The 21,134-nt window shown below is 40.0% G+C and overlaps 2 protein-coding genes and 1 long non-coding RNA gene across 5 annotated transcripts in view; 2 read left to right on the top strand and 1 right to left on the bottom strand.

Moving 5' to 3' along the window:
- Positions 1-182: 182 nt before the first annotated feature.
- Positions 183-16,261, top strand: INPP5K (inositol polyphosphate-5-phosphatase K). Of its 2 annotated transcripts, XM_025141979.3 has the most exons (13): positions 192-351; positions 2,992-3,099; positions 3,370-3,478; positions 5,865-5,981; positions 6,252-6,424; positions 7,278-7,389; positions 7,890-7,999; positions 8,579-8,605; positions 10,274-10,466; positions 10,703-10,840; positions 11,150-11,233; positions 12,469-12,573; positions 13,569-16,261. In XM_025141979.3, exons 1-13 carry the CDS (start codon positions 299-301, stop codon positions 13,665-13,667), a joined length of 1,428 nt encoding a protein of 475 aa, XP_024997747.2. In that variant the 5' UTR covers positions 192-298; the 3' UTR covers positions 13,668-16,261. The 2 variants fall into 2 exon arrangements, with proteins under 2 accessions (NP_001269223.2, XP_024997747.2); NM_001282294.2 differs by lacking the exon at positions 8,579-8,605 and having other exon boundaries at positions 183-351.
- On the bottom strand, positions 6,251-21,095 carry LOC121107266. Its single transcript, XR_005841000.2, has 2 exons — positions 19,612-21,095; positions 6,251-10,917 (listed from the first exon to the last, which is right to left on the bottom strand). It is a non-coding gene; the product is annotated as an uncharacterized LOC121107266 (long non-coding RNA).
- MYO1C (myosin IC) overlaps positions 15,824-21,134 on the top strand; it is a 57,465-nt gene continuing 52,154 nt past the window's right edge. The window contains exons 1-3 of one of the 2 annotated variants that reach the window (XM_040650076.2): positions 15,824-16,648; positions 17,992-18,147; positions 19,560-19,695. In XM_040650076.2, the coding sequence (XP_040506010.1) occupies positions 18,125-18,147; positions 19,560-19,695 (159 nt within the window). In that variant the 5' untranslated portion in view covers positions 15,824-16,648; positions 17,992-18,124. Of the gene's footprint in view, positions 16,649-17,991; positions 18,148-19,559; positions 19,696-21,072; positions 21,131-21,134 lie in introns of those variants that run through there. The other variant, XM_046902367.1, reaches the window with a different exon arrangement.

The following is a 21,134-nucleotide window of genomic DNA, read 5'->3' as shown; positions in this document are numbered from 1 at the left end:
TGGGGGCTGCGGGGCGGGGGGGGGCGGCTGCAGCGCGTTCCCTCCTTGCAAAGCGCCCGCATCGCTGCGAAGCGCCGTCCGCGCGGCGGCGGTCCTCCCGGCCGCGGGGGGGCGCTCTCCCAAGCCGCGGCGCTGCCCGGGCTCCGCCCTTCCCCGTCACGCGGACCAATGGGAGCAAAGAAGAGCGCTGAGGCAGCGGGGCGGTGGCGGAGGCCCCGCGCCGGGCCCCGGGAGGCCGGCAGCTTCCCGGTTCCCCTCAGAGCGCTTCCCGAGCAGATCCCTGGCGGCGGCGGCGGGCATGGACTCGGAGCAACATTCTTCGGCGCAGCGCGACGCTGTGAGAGAACTGAGGTGAGCGCTTTGGGTGGGGGCGCGTCTGTGCTGCGAGGCGCGGGGTCCGAGTGCGGCATTTCGGGAGAAAAGTAGTTAAGTCTTTACTTAATTACCTCAGAATTAGCGAATTGTGCTTCTTAAGGGAGAGTTACAGGACTTGGCGGGGTTATGCGGTCACATGAAATACAGCAGAAAAGCTGATTTTTCTGATTTGAAAGCGTTGGGGATGGAGCGGGTTGTGGGGGGGGCGGTGAGCGCTGGGGGTCCGGGGCCGCTCGGCGGGAAGGCGGCGCCTCAGGAGCGCGGCGTTCCCCGCTGTGAGGGAAGGGCGCGAGGAGAGCTTTGCCTTTCACTGTTGCCTTCTTGGTGACTTGTGGTGCCTGCGGTGCCCTGCTCGGTGCTGTGGTGGCTAAAGAGTGGTTCTGTTGAAAGGGTATTCGAGTGGCTGCCTGGGACATGAGCAACATATATATTTTAAAAAATAGACGAAAGAAACAACCCCGCAACCGTTCCCTCAGAGGTGTTAAGACGCTTCCTAGCATGGCATCGTAAGCATTGTGACTAAAAAAAAGCTCTGCTGTTTGATCGTTGCAGAAGTTGGGGACGCTGCCTGCTGCCTTCCTGCTCGTGCTCAGGGCTGTGCTGGGACTGTGCCCTGAGCAGCACCGACAGCTCACGGGGCTTTGGGTGCTGCCTTCTCTGTGGGAAGGTCCGTGTGTGCTGTGCAGGGACAGCTGGTACTGCTCACACAGCAGACAGCATGCAGCCCTGGGGATGCTCACGGTTATTTGCCTTGCAGAGGTGCATGCATTCCTAACGAACTGAATTTTTCCTGCTTGCGTAGTCATGACCTACAATGAAACGGAGTTTTCTTGTCAGGGTGTTCTTGAAACTTTTACTGTAGTCTTTCTCACGTTCTTTAATGGTTTTAAGCTCAAGGAGGGAAGGTTTAGATTGGATGTCAGGGGAAGTTCTTCACAGAGAGAGTGGTGAGGTGTTGGAACAGGTGACCAGAGAGGCTCTGCATGCTCCATCCCTGGAGGTGTTCAAGACTGGCTTGGATGGAGCCCTGGACCACCTGGTCTAGTAGCAGATATGGAGGATGGTGCCCTGCCTGAGGCAGGGGGTTGGAACTTGATGGTCCTTGGGGTCCCTTCCAACACAAGCCATTCTGTGGTTCTGTGATTCTTATTCCCAGCGTGGATGCTGGATGTTTTGAATTGAATTTCTATCTATATTGACCAGCGGCTTAAGTGTTAATTCAGTTTTGTTTCCTCAGATAATTGTCTGAAGAAATTAATTGACAGAGTTCCCCAGTGGTACGTCCCTTTAACAGCAGGATGAGGTCTGCAGCATACTGACCTTTTTTCCACGAGGAATTTGTTCTAGAATAGCTTTCGGCTGACTGCAGCGTATAAAGAAAAACTGTTGTTGAGAGGAATTGCAGATTGTTGGCCCAGGGAGGGATGCGAGGTCGCTTTCAGCTCTTCCACACTGTGTGTCACCTCAAGCAGGAAGTCGATTGGGACATAAAAATACTGCTCTAATAAGGGGTGTCATATTGGGATTCATTATTGAGCCTTCTAGCAGTGATGGTAGGGTCCTTTAAGGGAGATGGAAAATCTTTGTGTGTGTGTGTGTATATATATATATATATATATATATATATATATATATACACACACTAAGGTTGATGCGTAACATAACTGATGGTGCAGTGAATTCCTTTTTAAAAGCTCTGATAATAGAAATGACCATCTTATTGAAAACAAAACAAGAATACTTGCGTTTTTGGAGGTAGTTGAGAGGAGCAGCAGGTTTGCTTACTTTTGGTTGGAAGTGTGTGCTTGATGCTTAGAAGCTGGAGATTATGTTTGTACTAACCTGCGGGTGAAGGCACGTGATTGATTCAAAGCAACAATAAATTCTTTTAAATCTTGAGCTTATAGAATTAACCACATTAAATCTATTAGCAGGAAACAATTTGGTGTGTGAGGTGGGATGTGGCTGCAGCTTTTGTAACAAGCCATTGAGTGTGGTGATAATGCTACAGTGCCGCATCTGCATTTCTCCTCCTGCATTAGAAGAATGCTGAATTTCCCACAAGTGAAAACCTGATCTGAAAGACCCTTAGCCTTCTGTTTCCTTTATAGTGAGGGTCTGAATGGGCTAGACCTTCAGACCTTAGTTACTTTCTGTTGAGCCAATGGCATCCTTCGGTAGCGAAGATGCGTTTCAGGATCCAGCAGCCCTCTGTCTGCATGATTTAGAAAGCCTGCACACCTTCCGCAGCCGTTCTGCAAGTGTCAGCAGCGCGGGGTCCAGCGGCCGCCTGCAGCTCCGGCAGCGCGTAGCCCAGCTGATGGCTTGTGTAGAGGACATCAGCTCTGATGATGAGATTCATGAAGAAGTGTCTCGCACTCTAGATGAAGCTTTCCTTATCTGGGGGAAAAAAATGAAGGACAAGTGGCGAGAATTCAGGTTACGTTCCCTCGAGTTGGTTGTCTTGGTGTTTTATGCTTTACGTTGGTTTTAGTGCTAGTTAGTAAATACGTTTCTTCTCTATCGATAGAAATTCTGCAGGGAAATCAGCTGTTCTAAGGACCTGTTTGCGTTTCAGTCTTAGCATTGGTTTTCTGTGATGTTGTTTGTTTGTAGGCTACATTTAGTGACCTGGAATGTGGGCACAGCTTCTCCACCTCCTGATGTCACCAGTTTACTCCAGCTCGATTCACCGAGCCCAGCTATAGATATGTATGTTATAGGGTAAGTAAATGTTAAAGAACTTACATTGTGCGTTTACTGCAAAATTGAGTTTCTGCAGTAGAGTCACTGACTTAGAATGCTTTATACCAAGAGAATCTTTTCTGCTTTCTGTTGTTTCATGACAAAATATAGAATAACTTTTTTTTAAACACATCAAATGTTGCTGTTTTCTTTGTTGGCACAAAGAGCATGTTCATTGCGATACACGTTATCCAAAATTCAGCATGTTGTAAGAAGTCAGTGCAGGAAGAGTAATCTTGATGTATTCAGCTTACAGGAAGTGAACTCAAGAATCACAAACTTTCTGTCTGACCTGGTATTTGATGATCCATGGAGCATTTTCTTCATGACTGTGCTCTCTCCATTGGGATATATCAAGGTAATTGTTTACATCTCTCAACTGTCGCAGCAGCAAAAGAAAATGTTTTCCCTGGTCCCATTTATCTATTTTTTTTCCTCAAACTCATTCTTATCCATAAAAGATAAGTTGATGGTGTCTTTTGCAGGAATCAGTAATATCTGTAGGTGCGTGAATGTTAGAAATGCTTCTCCGACAAACTCATCTTTTCCTGATTTATTCACAAAGGCATTTTAAAAAGCTCTCTATTAGTAATAATCGCGTCTCTAATTTTAGCAGCAAAAATTGGACTTAGTTTTTCATTTCTCATTTGGAACAGTTGGGCAGCTTTGATGCTTTTGCAGGTCATCTATTCAAACACATTGGCAATGTCCAGTTTAATTGCTATAGAAGCATGTGATGAGTAAAAAAACACTGTCATAATGAGAATACATTCTCAAGGGGCAGAGAAGTGAAGATTACTTACAATCAAATGAATTGTAAACTTACAATCAGCAGCATGTTTCCTGTGGCCACAATATCTGTCTCTCTCTTATTTGTAGATTTTTTTTTTTTTGCTCTGTGCAATATTGGGGAAGTGTATTGTGGTGCTTCTAATGTAGTCTGCTTAAGTACCTGCTTTCACTATCAGTATCCCAAGCACTGGCAGTGACTTTCATTAAGATTGGTAAGGTTTCTTCTTTTTCTTTTTTCCCCAACCTGTTTGCAGGTGAAAATTGATTGTGTATGTATAGAAACAGGATTTTAACAAGTATAGATCATTCTGAAGGCTTTACTTCAACTGATGATCTAGAATATCATACAGTAGTTTAAATAGCAAGGTCTTTTGGTAAAGTATGGGGCATAAGATCAGCTAAAGTGCTGGTGTTTCAGTTATGTGAACAGTAAGTGTAGGAGGATATCCTGAATATCTCTAATAAATAGAGATCAAAACCCTTTGAATGGTTTACTGGTTTTCTAAATCAAGCATTATTTTAGGGTGATTTTGCTGAGATTATTATATTATCTGCATGCTAATCAGACTCAGTAGTTGTTCAAATCTTTTAACTGTAATTAAACAAAACAAAGGACCCATTGGGTATTATAAAAAGAAAAGAAAGCATGGTTCATTGTAGCATAAGTCACTGCTGATAACCTTTCAAAAGCTGGCTGTGGGCTGATGTTCAGGCCCAGTTGAAAAGAATTCCCAGTGGCACGCGTGGTTGGTTTTGAATTTTAATTTGTGAATGCAGCACTTTGGACACACTAATGCTGCCACCTAATGGTTTTCAGCAGGACGGGATTAGCCCTGATAATGAGAGGTCATGGACATGTCTCCCATGTTACTGGCAGGCCAGTTCAAAACCAAACAGGCGGTTAGGAGAGCTTATGCTGGGACTCATCTGGAAGTGGGCTGATTTAGAGAGGAGTGGTTACCTGTTTTGTAATGGTCTGTTGGTCCTGAGGAGTGTCTGGGGACAAATATAGCAAATAAACATTGAGCCTTGGAAAACAGAGGGAGCTGAGCTTGTGGACAAGATCTCTCCTTTAAAGGGGCTGAACAATTTCGTATCTTGTGTATATAATTATGTAAAGGAGAGGAATGATTATACCCTATGTCTGATTGGATACAAATCTTTTTGCTACCTAGTAACTGTGATTCATCATTTCAATATTATATGGTTAGTATTTCGTTGGGTTCAAGGACAATGCAAATGGTAGCATGTATCCAGAAATCATTGAGCAGCATAGATGGGGAGGCAAAGAATGAAGGAACTCAGCAGTAAATTTTAGGTCCAATTGGTAAACTTCTCCTAAAGTTCTGTTGTCTGTCTTAAGATCGGTTTTTATTGTAATGTAGTCTTTCTCTAAGTTCAGCCAATAGAAAATTGAACTGCAATTAATATATTTCAATGCCTTTAGTTTCAATTGTATTGTCATCATTAAAGCAAATACCTAAACTGAATTCTATGTCTCTTCTGTGTATTTTACATTTAACAACTTTCTTCTTCTGGAGGACTTGCAGATGTGCACTGTTAAGATCATGGGTAAGAAGAGAAGGATTTGTTTGCGTTAATGAACGGGAAGATGAAAGAGGGAGACAGGAGGTGGTGGGGCAGTTTTTAGAAATGTATGGGCAAATAATGGTTTGAGTTCAACTTCAAATTTGCAATATAACACACCAAGGTTAACTGAGAGATTCATCAGAAGTTGTTTATGACAATCTACTGTATCTACCATTAAAATGTATGCTTCACAGCAGTGAAATGCATCTGCATGCACAGCGTCACAGTGCCATTGCCAGGCTTGGTGCAAGGATCGCATGACTTCTGCTCTGGTGTGCTTTACCTAACAACTCCTATGAAGTACGTCCAAGGAATTTCAAATACCTCTCTGGAAATGAATGACCATTTTGTATCTTTCACAGCTCTCCTCCATCCGCATGCAGGGATTACTGCTGCTGATCTTTGTGAAACATGACCATCTTCCTTTCATACGGGATGTTCGTACCAACTACACCCGCACAGGCCTATATGGATACTGGGTAAAGAAATATTCAGTATTTAATTTCGCTGGTTACTTATGCTTATGGTGCTTCATGCCTCTCAATGGTTTGGTGGTTTGAACCTGATGTGCAGCACAGACCATAATATTTCTCCAGTTTATTACTGATATACAACAACTTATGTAGAAAGAAATTATATTCATTTAAATTGAAGTAGCAGGATTTGAAATTTCTTACATGGTGTTAACAGTTGTGTTTGCAGGTGTTGACTGTAGTTTTGAACAACATTGTTAATCTTCTGTGTTCCAGGGGAACAAAGGAGGAGTCACCGTTCGGATGTCCCTCTATGGTCACACAATTTGTTTCATAAACTGCCATTTGCCAGCACACATGGAGAACACAGAGCAGCGACTGGATGACTTCGAAAAGATTCTGGAAATGCAGTTTGAAGAGGAGAATGTTCCAAGTACATTGGATCATGAGTGAGTCATTCTGACAGTATTCTGTCTGTGTTGTATTTATCTCTTAAAAGTGCCCGTCTAGGACAGATACGTAATAGCAGTTTAATTGTTAACGAGCTCATTAAAATTAGGTAAACATGCATGAAACATGAGTTTAAAAATCTTTAGTTTTCCTCTCCCAGAATGTGTTTGATAATTCTGTCTCATTTTCTTGATAGTGCCCATGGGTTGGTATCATAACACCTCATGTCACCATGTAAGAAGAAAGTACAAATGTTAAATTTAAGTTTTGTTTCTGTGATATCAAACGTGGAACACCAGGCCCTAGATAAAACAGTAGCAGTGGGGATTTCCTGAGAGATCTTTGTTTATTTGAATAGACTCCTTTCCTGTTGTCTAAAGCATTGCTGATGGTACACTGCAGTGCTACATAATAACTGCTTTTATTCCTAATAGCTACAGAACACCTTGTTCATACCCCTGCTTTCCCAAGGTGCTCTAGATAACATAATCAAGGAGTGAATAGGTCACAAGTTTTGTTACTTATTTTACTTACTGTGAAAATTGAATTCTAAATCTGTTTCTAATAGATATGTAAGTCATTAGGGTGCTTGGGATAAGTTAATACGTGGGCAGTAATGAGCAAGCAGCAGGGAGGGCTTAATTGACTGTTTCAATTCCTTTGAATTTCTTGTTTAGCAGGCTGTACCTCTATAAGCTTATCTATAATTTAATGTTTGTGTTTGTGCTGTTCAGATTAAGTAATCTAAGTGATTAGAGCACCTAATTAGCATTATGGTTTATGTTCTATTGAATTCTTCCCTTGTGAGTTAATGAGTTCCTACAAATCTTCTGTGGTTGTTTGTTTGTTTAGTGTTCTCTTCTGGTTTGGAGATCTCAACTTCCGAATAGCAGATTATGGCATTCATTTTGTCCGAGAATCAATAAACAACAAGCGATACAATCTGCTGTGGGAGAAGGACCAGGTATGTTGTCTTAGTTGTTGTGTTTTTATTATTATGGTTAAATGGATACAAATACAATGCAGTAATTAACATTACCTCTCGAGTTTCTAATTACTATTTAAAAAGACAAATTCTGAGTAGTCATGAAGTGGAACAGTTCTACCACCTGTTCATTCTCAGTCATAAGCCTCAATTAATTGCAAACTTTTTATGCTTTTAATTTCCTACTCCTAATTTCCTGTTTGGCTGAGGCTTTTTTCTTATCTTCATGGCCCATGAATTGTTCTTCTCATTAACTTCTTCTTTCTTCTGCTCCCAAGAATTATCTTTAAGAGACTCTTATTCTGGAATGAATTAGAAACTTTTAAACAGATCGTGTCAAGAGTTCTGACAGTAACAAATTGACACTTCTGAATTTACTTTTCCAAATGTGTTGTACTGACTGGGATGTTCAGTTCTTGGAAAACACTTTCTCAGGTCCTTTTCAAATAACCTTTTGGGCTCTGATTTTATTTCTGCAGTTAAATATGGCAAAAAAGAAGGAAGCATTTCTTCAGGAATTCATAGAGGGTCCTCTGCAGTTTAAACCCACCTACAAGTTTGACCTTCACTCGGATGTGTATGATACAAGGTAAAAGCACACAAAGATGTGCTCAGACACGGAGTATTAGTATGAATAAGGTGCTTCAGACATGATAACCTTGCTAAGCAAGCCTGAATTTCCTAGGTATGCTGATTACCTGAAGCTATTGAGCTATTTTGTTTGGCTCATTCAGTGGGCAAACGTGAAATGTTTCTGAAGAAGCTCAAATCTGGTGATCACATAAGGGAAGCAGGAGTGAATCCTTTTTGGAAATACTAGATTAATAGGGCAAACTAGTACTTGGTTATGCTGTTTTTGTTTCTTTTCTTGAATGTTAAAAGCACCCTTTGGTTATCAAAGGAAAGCAAGCAAAAAGGGAAGAGTAATAATCTGCAATTTTTCTTTTCCTTCTCTGCTTAAGCATTTCACTTGATACTGCTGGCATTTGAAAATAAATGCAAATATGTCTTTATAAGTAATTCTAAGTTGTGAAATGGAGTACTTTAAGTTTCCATAGCACTTGGTACTAATGTTTGTTGTTAAATATTAGCCTTGTGTTTCAACAGAAGGATAAGTTCCTGTCCAAACAGACGTTTTTTTTGTACTGACATATTTCTTTATTTCCAGAGAGCAGAAGTCCCTGTTTTGGTTTAAGTAAGAAGATAACCTTCTGGATTTCATAGATTTGTAAATATTTCAGAATCAAAACAATGCTCCTTCTGAGCTTTTGATTTGATTTTTATGAAATATTTGAAAATCAGATGACAGCTGATTTTCTGCAGGGATTTTCTGAACCTGTCTGAAAGCCAGAGTGTTGTCTACTCTGCTGTTGCGTGTAACCTTGGGAATTCATTCACTTGGACCCAGAGACATTTTGTGAAGACAGATAATGGAACCAGAAATAAATTCAGTCAACAAAAAATATGCATAGAAATTCAAACCTTGAAATTCTAAGAATGATTCACAGCCAGATAGCCTGTGTTAGCTTATTTGAGGAAGAAGAATGCTTATGCATACTGTGTGCATTCTGCTATTGCTAGCAGAGGTATTCTGGTTGGATGGAGAGGTGGTCAGTAAACCTCAAGGCACTTGTCTCTTTTAAGCATCATTGAAAAGTGTGCTTGATATGAAGCACACAGTATTTTGTTCTCTTCCATACTTTTTCAGTGTGGATGTTGAGTTTTTCTTTGCCACCTAAAGTGCCATTTTCTCTAAAACAGTGAGTGTGCTAACTTGAGCTGTTCTTCTGCTATTTTCTTGCACAGCAGATTAGACATACTGCATCTCATATAGATTTCTGTCGGTTTATATAATTACTGGAGTGACTGGGTATAGCCCCTCAGTCATTTAAAATCTTGACACCTTTTTAAAGGTGGGTCAGACTTCTTATATGAGAAGGGTTTAAAAAAAAGTGTGTTGAATATTGAAGCAAATGGTTTTTTCGTTTTATGATGATTTTGATATTTGAAGATATTAAACTGACAGTTGTCCTTACACATCCTGCTCATTAACCCTTATAATTCAATCCAGTCCATTCTAATTCCTCTTCCATAGGGTATGATCTTTTCTCCATTTCAATTTGAAGTGATACATCCATACAGAGAGTTGCTGTTAAGTCTTCCACTACAGAGAGAACCACGAAACGCTCATGTCTTCTGTTGTTATTGATATGGTATAAAAGGAAACTCTGAATTATGATTGCAGTTTGATGTCTATTACAGTTACAGACACGATTTTATTAGTTGTGGGATTTTTCCAGCCTCTTGTAATGGGACAGCAGTCGCTTGGAGACTTGAAATACAGTCTGGTACAGTAATACAGTGTCATGTATGATTAATGTAAGGTGCCCAAAATTTATCCAGTTCTAGTTGTTAAGTTGTTCTCAAAAATTCTGAATAATTTCAAATATAATTCAGACTTTTCCTACCTCTTTAAAGTTATGCCCTTTTCTTCAGAATGACTGCACAGCTGAGCCTTAGGGCAGTCATTGTATCATCTCAGTGTTCTTGCATGTTCTCAGGGAGTCTCGTAGGAGAAAGTATCATTTCCTGTATGAAACCGACTAACCCATTGGAATGCACTTCTCCCCTTCATTTTACTCCTCTCATAATCCTGTGAAACTCATCTCCTGTACGTGGAGTTGCATTCAAATTAAAGAATTGTTAGTTGTAAAGCATGTCGAACAGAGCTGTAAAATGAAGCCTGGATATGATTGCCTTCTTATATTAATACTCATCTGACAGTCTTTCCAACTATGAGTAGATTTAGCTTTTGGCAGCTGCTTTTTCTTCTCATTTCACTCTTGTACTCTCATTTCTGCAGTGAGAAGAAAAGGAAGCCAGCATGGACTGACAGAATTCTTTGGAGAGTGAAAAGTCTCTGCCAGCATGCATCAAAAGAAGATGATTTCTCTGAAGAAGAACAGACCATTTCTGTTACATTAAATAACTATATCAGTCACATGAGCTATGGCATCAGCGATCACAAACCTGTTACAGGAACTTTTGGGATTGAGGTGCTGTCCCTTTTTTTTGTTTGTTTGTTTTTTATAGTTTAAATCTTACCTTACAGAAGCTGTTTTCCTACACTTTGCAGGTCCTAGTCTGCAATTGAAGTGAGGGCAGCAAATTGCTATCAGGTTATTCCTATTCAGTTAAGAGTATCACAGCAGACATGGCAGAGAATAACTTGAAAGGAATGACTGAAGGGCAAACAGACTTGGCTGACTGTAAATTTGGTTTTCTTGTCTAGTTGAAGCCTCTTCTATCAGATCCTTTGGTCACGCTGAGTCCTGAGGGTGAGTGGAGTTCAGAACGCGATGTTTTCATCAGCTATTCTGCAGTGCCTGGATTCCCGAGCAGTGCTTGGGACTGGATTGGGCTCTTCAAGGTAATGTTACAGCATTGTGACTCTTTAATGAAGATGGTGAATATGATTGGAGAAACTAGTTGATTTCGTCTTTTCATCTACAGGAGAGAAGGAAGTGTCAGTGAAAGTGTGAGAACAAGACAGTTCACATGCTTTCATAAACTAAAGACATCTGCATACCCCAGAAATCTTTTGGTCCTAAAAGTGAAGTGTTTTAAATGCTCCAGTGAAGTAATAAATGTGTATCTTGCATCTTTGAGTTTTCCATAGGATATGTTTTCTGTTTTCTGTTTCCTTCAGAAGGCTGATGGTTTGTATCTTCCTTCACAGGTGACTTTCAGGCATGCGAATGACTACGTTACTTATGCTTGGGTAGAAGATGATGAAATTTCTTCTAACGAAGACAGTAAACAAGTAATTACATCTCTTTCTAATGTAGTTCCTTCCAGAGGAGTGTTCAAGGGTCTTTTTGTTCCATATCCCCTTCTTCAGGATTTTCTCCTCTTCCTTTCCAGTCAAACATATGAAGTTACTATTTAAAGTACCTCTTATTTCTTCATAATATTTAGGTAGTCCAGCATCTGTTCTCAGATCTGCTGTTATTGTTTACAGTAACTGATGAAAATAATTATCTCTGTAGTAGCTTTTAATTGTATTACATACTACTGTCATGTTATATTTTGGTCTATTTCTTCCACTGAAAAAAGTAACTGACTTCTTTTTTTTTCATTTGATTTTTCAAAGTTTCTTAATGGATCTTAAATACTTACCATATGATTTTTTTAATTACAATGTTAAGTACCTAATTCAACAGACACAATTAGTTTCAAGTAACTAACAGAGCTACAGATCAGTGTATCATAGACCTCTTTTCATTTTGGCTTCTGAGTGCTTTGGCCCCTGCTTAAAAACTTCTGTCTATTATGTAGCTTTCTAGTTATGATTCCATAAAGTGATTTAAAAAATAAGTAGTAAACAAACACCCAAACGTATTTGGAGTACAAATGACCCGTTTTCACTGGTATTTTTCCATACAAATGGGAATTTAATTTTTGAGGCACAATCAGCGAGATTTTTCCAGGCAATAATGGGAAGCAGTTAATTCTCACTAGAGGTTGAATAAGTTAACAGTCAAGCTTATAATAAGAGCCCAGATTGTCTTGTATTTGAATCACTATTCTGACTCAAAATTTCTCTCATATCTTGCGTTTACATTACTAAGCTTAAAAATCTGAGCACTGTATATGTTATTTTAGCAGGATACTGTGGGCTGCAGTTCAGGAGCCATATGCCTTTAGGGTATTAAAAGCTGAGGTGGTGGCATTGCTCTTGTTCGTGTAACTCCTTATTGCCACAGGGAGGCAGATCATCTCCTTCAGTGCTGCTTGTGTGGCTTTGTCCCTTCTCTTATAACATCTCTGAGTTTCTCCTTTCTTGCTGAGCCAAGGCAGCTTGCTAACATGGTGAAGGATATTCCCTTCCTAAGTTTTCAAATGGTTTCAGAGTTATTTGTTCCTTTTAGCTTATGTTTAAAAATTTGCTTATAAATACTAAAATTTTATAGTGTCCTGAAAGGCAGAGACTGCTTTTTGAAAGTTGCTTTCTCTGTGGAAATTTCACTTTGCCTCTATTCTTATTCTTGTTGACAGGTTTACATGAGTGCTGCAGAAATACCTGATATGGGAGGAAAATTTTTGCTTTGTTATTACAGCAATAATTTGCAGTCAATAGTTGGTATCAGCCAGCCTTTTCAGGTAATATATTTGAAAGCTTTGATTAACTTTGATTAAAAGTTTTATTTCTTTTGCTTTCTATGCATCTGAACATAGGTGTGTACAGCTGTTAATCTTAGAGGAATGGCAGCAGCAGTAATTGCAAAAATAATGAAAATGTAATCAGCTTTCTCAGCTTTCAGTTTTTGGAACTTGAGGCTCTGTCAGTTTAGTGTAAAGGTGAGAGCTCATCTCAATGCTACCAAGTTTCTGACAGACCGTAAGCGAACTCCTTGTGCTGCTTGTGGCAGACTTGTACAGATGTGCTTCCTGTACCACTTAAACCAGGGGAGGGCAGGACAGTTGGAGTCAGGTTATTTAACAGGACTTGTTTTATCTTTGAAAGAACGATTTGATCTTAATAGAATAAATGAAGTGATCAATCATTGTTTCTTCTAAGTGAGCCAAAATTTTAATTCTACTCTTTGCCAAAATTGTTTTGCTTGTGCACAATTTCCCATGCTGCTGTGGTTATGCTAATGTGTCATACAATGGTTGAAATGGAAGTTCTGCATTGTTGTTGGATGAAGCAGATTGAGAAGGCTGTGGCACTATTACCCAAAGGGATATACTAATGAAAGTTGCTGGGCTGGCTGGTAAATCTCAGGAGTACTGCTCATATTTTACTCTGTATACTGGTAAGAAACTTGAGGGAATCTGATGTTTCAACTATCTCTGAGCTTAAGAACTGCCACAGACTGTACAGCATGGTTGTGGGTATATGTGGATAAACAAACTCTATAAGAAACTTAATCATTTAGGTTACCTTTCCTTTTTCGTGATGCTTTTATATGTAAAATTTTTTTTTTACTACATTTTTTAAGTTTCCTAATTTCTTCGTATGTATATCACTTCTAATTATCTTAGTTTCTAGCAAGTGTGTAGGGTGTATTATATGATGAGGTATTGATGTTCAGAAACACTGTGTTATTCTGTGCTGTGTTGACCTGTTGTTTTAACTATTGTTTTTCTTCTAGATTCAGCCAAACAGAACATCAATAGGAAAGGATCTGGCCCAGGAAGAAAATGCTTGGATGCAAAAACCTGACAATCTAGAATCTCATAATGAGTTCTGAAGTCAGAAAAGACGTTTAGTGGTCCTGATTCAGGAGTCAGATGATTCTTAATGTCTTAATGATTATAAGCTTTTACTCTTAGAAGATGGAGTAATACAGTGCAAATAAGACAGGTAGGGCTATTTGGAAACTGTATAAGCTCATAGAAGAAAATTAATTGTGGATGCAGATATTTTTACTGTTACAGTGAAAGTAACTCTTGGAGTGAATAGGAACTGTAAAAATAGCACCTAGTGAATGCTGTGTGATTTAAGATGTTTTTAATCCAATGCTTATCCTAAGCAAGCTGTATTCTACAATAGGTTTTTAGGCCTATTCCTTTTCATTTTTGTAGAGGATTTTATTTACAAAATAATATATTCTCTAAGCTGTAACCGCTTAATCACTGATGTCCAATTTTTGAGTTGAAATGAAGTTATTTAAAAGTTATTTATTAGATACAGCTAGCTAGTTTATTTTAAATTTTTATTTGACTTTTAAATGTAAACTAATTACCTTTCGGGAAACACATGTGGTAACAAGTCATACAACAACTCAATATTTGGAGGTTGTACATTTTCATTCTGTAGTAGATCCCTCTTCTTTATGCCTTACTGATACTGGGGTTTTTCAGTTTCAATTTTTCCAGATTGAGTTACATTTATCAGAACACACTTTTTGTGTGGGTTTGTCTGTGAGGGGCAGTTCTTCTTTTACAAAACAGCTCAGCAATTTGCCTGTTCCTTTCCTCCCTCTGATTTAAAAAGGTAATGCAAAAATACTTCTACAGTTGTCCCTGCCTCAGGGTTTACAGGTTCCCAAAATTTCCAAAAGAAATTGCTTCAGTTGAGAAATGCTTTAGCAAAGATGATATAAGACCATAGATATAAGATCATAGTTCATGAAGCACTTGTTGGCAAAGAGCTGCTGAACATCATACCAACCCTGACTCTTCTCTGCTGTCACATGTTGAGAAAGCTAAAGTCATATTTTGGTTCTTCCATGATACTACTACAACACGCTTTTGCTGCACATACTGCAGAGGTTATATGAATTATAAATGGGAAATTTCAGTGGAATAAGTTCTTCCTTATGGCATAGTCTGTGCTGACAAAAACTGTTAAACTCCAAATGAGAGCAGTCAGGCTGCAAAATCTGTTTTCTTACTGGTGCTTACACGTGAGTGTATCCTGTGCACTTAAGGGTGGAAATAGAATGAAAAAGACCAAGTATTTTTAACAACCTGAAAAGCAGTTTTTGTTTGTTGATGAGGAAATGGGGATCTTTGGAAAGGATAGAAGGCACACCAACATTCCACAGAATCTCAGAGCACTTGTTAGTCTCTCATTTTCCGGGTACACAGCTTCGAGCTACCTGCTGTGCATGGTTAAGTACAGGTAGCTACTAATACTGTCTTCTTAGTTATGGGTGGAAAATAGGAAATTCAGTTCAAGCTGCTGTCTGTATTTCGGAAGAATCTCTTCAGAACGGAATGGATGCTATTTTATGCTTAAAAAGTCTTAGTTCTTTTTGTTAGGACTCTTTTTGAGAAGGAAAATGAACACCTTGATGTGAAAATTCTTTTGCAATTGCTTCTGTTATTCACTGTCTGAAGTCTTCTGCTATCCCAGAGTCTTTGTATGCTTTGAAAGCTGTAAGATAAGTAAATGAGCTAGATTGCTGTAGTTTGGGGATTAAGAGCACCTAGCCTCTGTACATTTTAGTTGCATCTCTGCGTAATGCTTGGTATTGGAAACTATTTCCAGTTGTAAGAATGAGGGCAGGTTCAGGAGATACTGTGTTCATTGCATGGATTAAAACTGCCCCGAGGTTTACAGTTTGTACATTCCTGTTACACTTTAGAACAATGTTAGAAACTATTTTCACGTTTGTAGCAGTTCTGAAAGAATTTGTTTTGCACTAAGTCTTTCAAATATATGAGTTTTCACTGCAATTACAGCATCAGACAAATCCCTACTGAAGTGCAAGGAAGATGCAGGTTTTGAGTTGATACTCTGTTTCTGATTTTTTTTTTCTTGTGTAACCATAACACCGAGACTCTATGCAAGGAGAATCCTGTGGAGAGCTCAAAGAACTGTGGTCTTTGAATTCCAGACCACAGCTGGTGATTTATTGTGGACCAAGATCCAGTTTCTTCTAATCAAGGTGCATCTGCCATTCATGAGCAGCACAGAGGCAGAGTCATGCAGCCACTTTACATGGGTGAGAAACCCAAGCTGCTCAATGTTGTATGAGAGCTGGTAACTCTCAGTCACTGGAGAGAGAAGCTGCATTTTGTAAACTAATCCTTTGCACCGCAGGACTTGACTGAAAATGCCTGCAGCTGCTGTGATTGAATCTTCTTGTGTGTTAGTAGGATGCTGCACAGAGCTCACTTCTTTCTTAAGTATTGTGCACACAATAGCAGTTTTGTTTACTACTGTTAACTCTGGTAGCTTTTCAGATTATTCCATGACCTGTAATGATGCAATTTCTAGCAAAATTTATCTTTTTTAAAGCACCTTTGATTGGATGTTATGACCACTGGAAATGTTTTTATACTCATGTGTTTTCTTTTCATGTACGACTAAAATAAATCCTGGCAGTGAAATGTTCTACATGGTCTCAATTAATTTGAGAACAAAGTCATTGGTTTGGGTGGGGAAAATGAATTCCGTCCATGGTAATCTTTCTCCAAGATATTTTGGTGGTTTTATGTTCATGTACAGTAGTACTTCAGTAATATATCCAGTAGGGCTTTGGACTGAAAAAGAAGGCCGAAGACAAATACTGTCCTTGTTTGTATGAGTCCAACTCATGATTATAGCTGTGGATTTATGCTTGCATATACAGGGGCACGTTGGAAACAGCTTTGGCCTTCTAATGGGAGGCAGCGAAATATAGGGGATGTTCAGTTTTCTCCCAGTGGATGCCTGTGTTAGTGGTGATGCTTAGCAGAATTGTGATCAATCTGCTGTATCTGCTGGGGAGAGCTGTTGAAGGTAAGTTGCGTGTTTGTTTCCACGCTTTCTCTTAGTATAGGATCTCATGGAAGAGGCCAGTGGGGAGGAGTGGAATGAATGATAGCTGAGAGTAACACAGCTAAAGACGGGAATTAATGTGCTGTTTTGGTGGGGGAAACAAAGAAAAGAAGGAATCGGTTAGAGTTGCTTCTCAAGAAGCATTCTTAGATCTATTACAACTCACTTCCTTATTCCCTGAGGTTTTGATTGCTGAGGTTTTGATATTTTCCTTGTAAAAATGCGGAAACCACTTAAATTGCTCTCTTAACTTTTAGGAATGGATTCTTCTAAATTGTCTTTTTCTAAATTGTCTAAATTATTATCAAATAATTTCCATCCAAGGATAACTTTTCATAACTCCTTGCTGGGAGAATTTATTTTAAAATGTCTACCAAGGAGTGTTGCTCAGTACAGCCTTATTTAACTTCAGTCTGTGTGATTTGTAGTTCCCCTCAGGATACGCAGTGTATCACTGCACACAGATAGTAGAACAGCTCAGGGTAAACAGGAAATATTTCGAAGATGTCTTGCGTGTTTGTTAGACCCTAAAAATACACTCTGATAAAGACTATTGTTTCTCCTACCACGACTTCCTTCTCTGCTCTTGGACACTAAGTGACACTCGGATGAACTTGTCTTAATGTACTGTGGTTGAAAGGCCAACTGAACAAAGCTCAGATTCGGCTTTCCTTGAGAGAGGAAATGATACCCTTTCTGAGAACTGCATTTCTAGCGAGTATTTCCAGTGGTTTTTTTTCAGTCCTCAGCTGGAGGGATCTGCTATTGGAAAGTGATTGAAGTTCCTTTGTAACAACATGATATTGAGATCATCGAAACTTGCTGGTACCTGTCAAAGCAGGAGCACCAGTATTATTGAACTTTATAACTCATACATTAAGCTGATAATATCCATGTTTCCTTATGCCTCCTTTTTTCTTCATACTTATCTTGAAAGAGAAGGGGGAAAAGGAATTTTTGTAAAGGTAGAAATGTTTGGGGCCAATTTCTATTTGTACAGCTTTCTTTCGTCTTCTTATTCTGTAACTCTTTTCTTCAGTGGCAAACTCAAACATTAGAGAGTTGTGTCATCCAGTGTGCAGAGTAAGCTATTCTTTGTGTGGCTGCTTTATTTAACCAAGGCAATGGCACTCAGCACCTAATTAATCTGTACCGTATACATTGTGTTTAGTTACTCTGGAAACTGAGCTTTCAGGGGAACTATTCAGAGTTTGTTCTATAATTTCAAGTTAAGAAAGACAACATACGAGTGCACACATCCTACGTCTCACATTATAATGAAACTGTCTTCTTCCTCTCACAAGGTCACTGCAATTAAAAAAAAAATGAGAACATCTCATATGTGCAATGTAGAAAGTAGCAAGAGAACCCGTGTGGGAGCACTTGGAACACAGGTTGGAAGAATCACTGGAGGAAAACAGTGAAGACAGAGGAAGTATGAGATCTTGGAACACAAATTGGTGAGAGGAAATGAGGGGTGCAGGGACAATTCAGAAAACAAGAACTTGCTAGCATCACAAAAAGGAAAATATAGTAAATATTTTAGCAAGTTAACCATAGATTGATCAAAGCTGAAAGTTATCAGTTCCAGACATTAGACATAGTTTTAAAGTGCAGCTCCTGGCCTTGGCAGAAACCACTCTGTGTTCCTCTTTTTCCTTTTCTGTATATTTTTTTTTCGGTCCCTTTCTGCTTCGTCTGCCCTTTTTTAGATCTTGTTCTCCCTTGTAGCCAACTCCTAGGTGTTTTTTGTTTGCTTTTATACAGAATTCTGGCATCTGTGTCTCAAATCATTCCAGTTAAACCACCTTCATGTCCCAGACCATTAATCTTTGTAATGTCTCCGTGCTTGAAGGGTAGATAAGATAGATATGGTATTGCTCCATGTTTCTGAGAACAGAGCAGTTTTGTTTGGGGATGTGACAGAGATGCTGGCTTTCTTTTTTAATATGGTAAAATCCCTTTTTCAGTGGAACCTTATATTGGAAAGCAAGTGGTCAAGGAAATGAGTTTTGGACTGGGGCAATCTGCTATATAACAGCAAAGGCTAGTGTAAGAATGATCCCAGATATGAAAGACAGAACAGTGACAGGCCATTTCTTTTCAGTAAGTTCTTTGTTGTGTCTGTTCTTGAAGCAGTATCCCCTGGAATTCACCTGGAGAGTTGAAAACTCAAGTTTGGCTCTCCAGAAAAGACTGAACGAATTGTCCCATTATAGCAAGACTTGAAATACCTTGTATTTCAACAGACGTTTTATTCTCTGCTTTCATTGTCAGGATAAGTGCATCTGTGAGGGATTGTGGGTGGATACGTCTAGATGCTACATTAATGAATGATATGGCTGTAGTAAAGAGCTGTAATTGTACTTAAAGTACTATTTACCAGCTTTGTCAAATCTGCAGTGGGATTTTTTGTGTAGTAATATGCAAGCTGATTTCCTTCGTCCTGCTTAGTGAGCGACTTGAGGATTCAGTTAATAATGATTTCATTCCAGAGTAATTTGAAGAACTTCCTGTAGTTACCATGGGAGTAATCAGTATCTTCTATCTACTTTAAACCAACTATCTTAGGGCTGAAGATGGAGGCTCTTTTCTCCATAAGATCTCTTGGTACATTTATAAAGTTTACCATATTATTGTTTCGTGCTAATACCTATGAAATGGCATCTGCAGCAGCTTGGCTTCCCTAAGTCACTGGGACAGAACTGGAACATCAACAAAGTTCAGAGCAATGAACGTGAACATAAATTTATGTTTCTTGGAACTGTCCCTACGCATTGTAACTAGTGGAAACGAGTCTTGAACTTAATTGTTTCAGCTCACACCTACACGTAGTATAAATACAGAGGTTCATCTCTTCCTCTCAATACAGGGCTCTCAACCAAAGACCGCAGCTAGTTGAGGTTTTCTTCTTACTAACTTACCTTGGAAAGATGGAACTGCAAATTGAATGTATTCCTACAGGAGAAATCATCCGCGTGGTTGGTCGCAACGGAGAACGCAAGACTGTAAGCCTGCTTTTTTGTTCTCTGCTCCCTTCTTGTATGGTCAGTTGTGTGCTAAACAACTTAGTAACATCGTCCTGAATGGACAAATACTAATGGGGGAAAAAAAAAAAGCTGGTTTTCACAAGTGTTAAGTGCTCTTTAATATTGGCTGTCCATGTGGCTGGATTCCATTTAAATGCCAGGCAGTGTCCTCTTGTCAAAGTTTCATTTTCTGCACCCAGAAAGACAATTGCTGATTATGGTTAATAATGCCATGTATTATGCTTTCTGTGAGGTGAATAAGCAATCATTTATACTTAAATGCGACTGTATTTGTATCTCTTTGTCATAGGTACTTATAAAGTGCTTAATGTGTCTTCAGTTCTGGTGGCAGATTGCTCAGAGCAGAGCCAGCACGTACTGAAGCACACATCTGTGCATATTGCTCCTGTTTCCGAGCATTGTCTTTCTAGTAAGTAATCTGAAACTTGATCTGAAAATTAGCTAAGACATTTACTGAGCAGATTACACAATTGTTAGGTAGTCATCTCACTACAGAAAAACCTCAGAGCTCTGCCTTGTTGGAAGGTGAGATGGCAGCAATTCTGCTGTTCTTTGGCTTCCAGTAAATGGTCCCGGAATGGCACTCACTGACATGCAGTGACGGTAGAGGACACTGGCAGGGCTGACTTGTTGTTCCCAGAGGGAGCTGTTTCTTTATACCTCACTCTCAACAGCGAGCTCCGGGATCCTGGGGGAGACATCATAGAGAGAAAAGCTATTAGTTCAGCTTTCTAAAAAGCCTTAGAAACTCATTAACAGTCCATAAAACTGTAATTTGCTACTTTGAGAACGGCGCTCAGTGTTTAAATACTGTTGGTGCTGCAGAGCAAAGTGGCTTCCGATGTACTGTGCTTTAATAGAAAGGGAAACTTGTAGCTGGAGATGCTTTGAACTGTTGCAGAATGGGATGTGCAGAGCTCTGCTGTTTCAGCTCAGGGTGCTTCACCCTGTTAGGAAATCCTGTGGATCCTGAGTAGACCCTCCAAAAGGTAACGTGCCTGGGCTCGGCACTGAGCTGCTCGTTGCTGCACTGAGCTGACAGAGGTTCCTGCCTTCACTCCAGAGCTGAGCTCGCCCATGGCCTTGTCCCAAAGGTGGGCTCTTGGTGCTTCCCCCAGGCAGCCAGCGGTGGGGAGGGAACGGTACAGTTAGCATCGGCGTCCGAGATTTTTATCTGGCGTGCATCTGGACGAGACAGGTGCTCCTGTCGTTTTAAGCAACAGGAATGCGAGTCGATTTGGGAGCAAAGCTTATCGGCGGGATGCCGTTGTCCCGAACAACGTCATCGGCGCGAGCCGGTTCCTGCCTCGGGCGGAGCTGCCGCGCCTGCGGGTCGGGGGCCGCGCGGCGCCGGGAAGGGCGGAGGTGCGGGGAGGGCCGCGGCTGACGGCAGGTGA

The sequence above is a fragment of the Gallus gallus genome, chromosome 19 (assembly GCF_016699485.2).
Source record: "Gallus gallus isolate bGalGal1 chromosome 19, bGalGal1.mat.broiler.GRCg7b, whole genome shotgun sequence".
In the NCBI taxonomy this organism is placed as follows: domain Eukaryota; kingdom Metazoa; phylum Chordata; class Aves; order Galliformes; family Phasianidae; genus Gallus; species Gallus gallus.
This window is presented reverse-complemented; position numbering and strand designations above follow the sequence as displayed.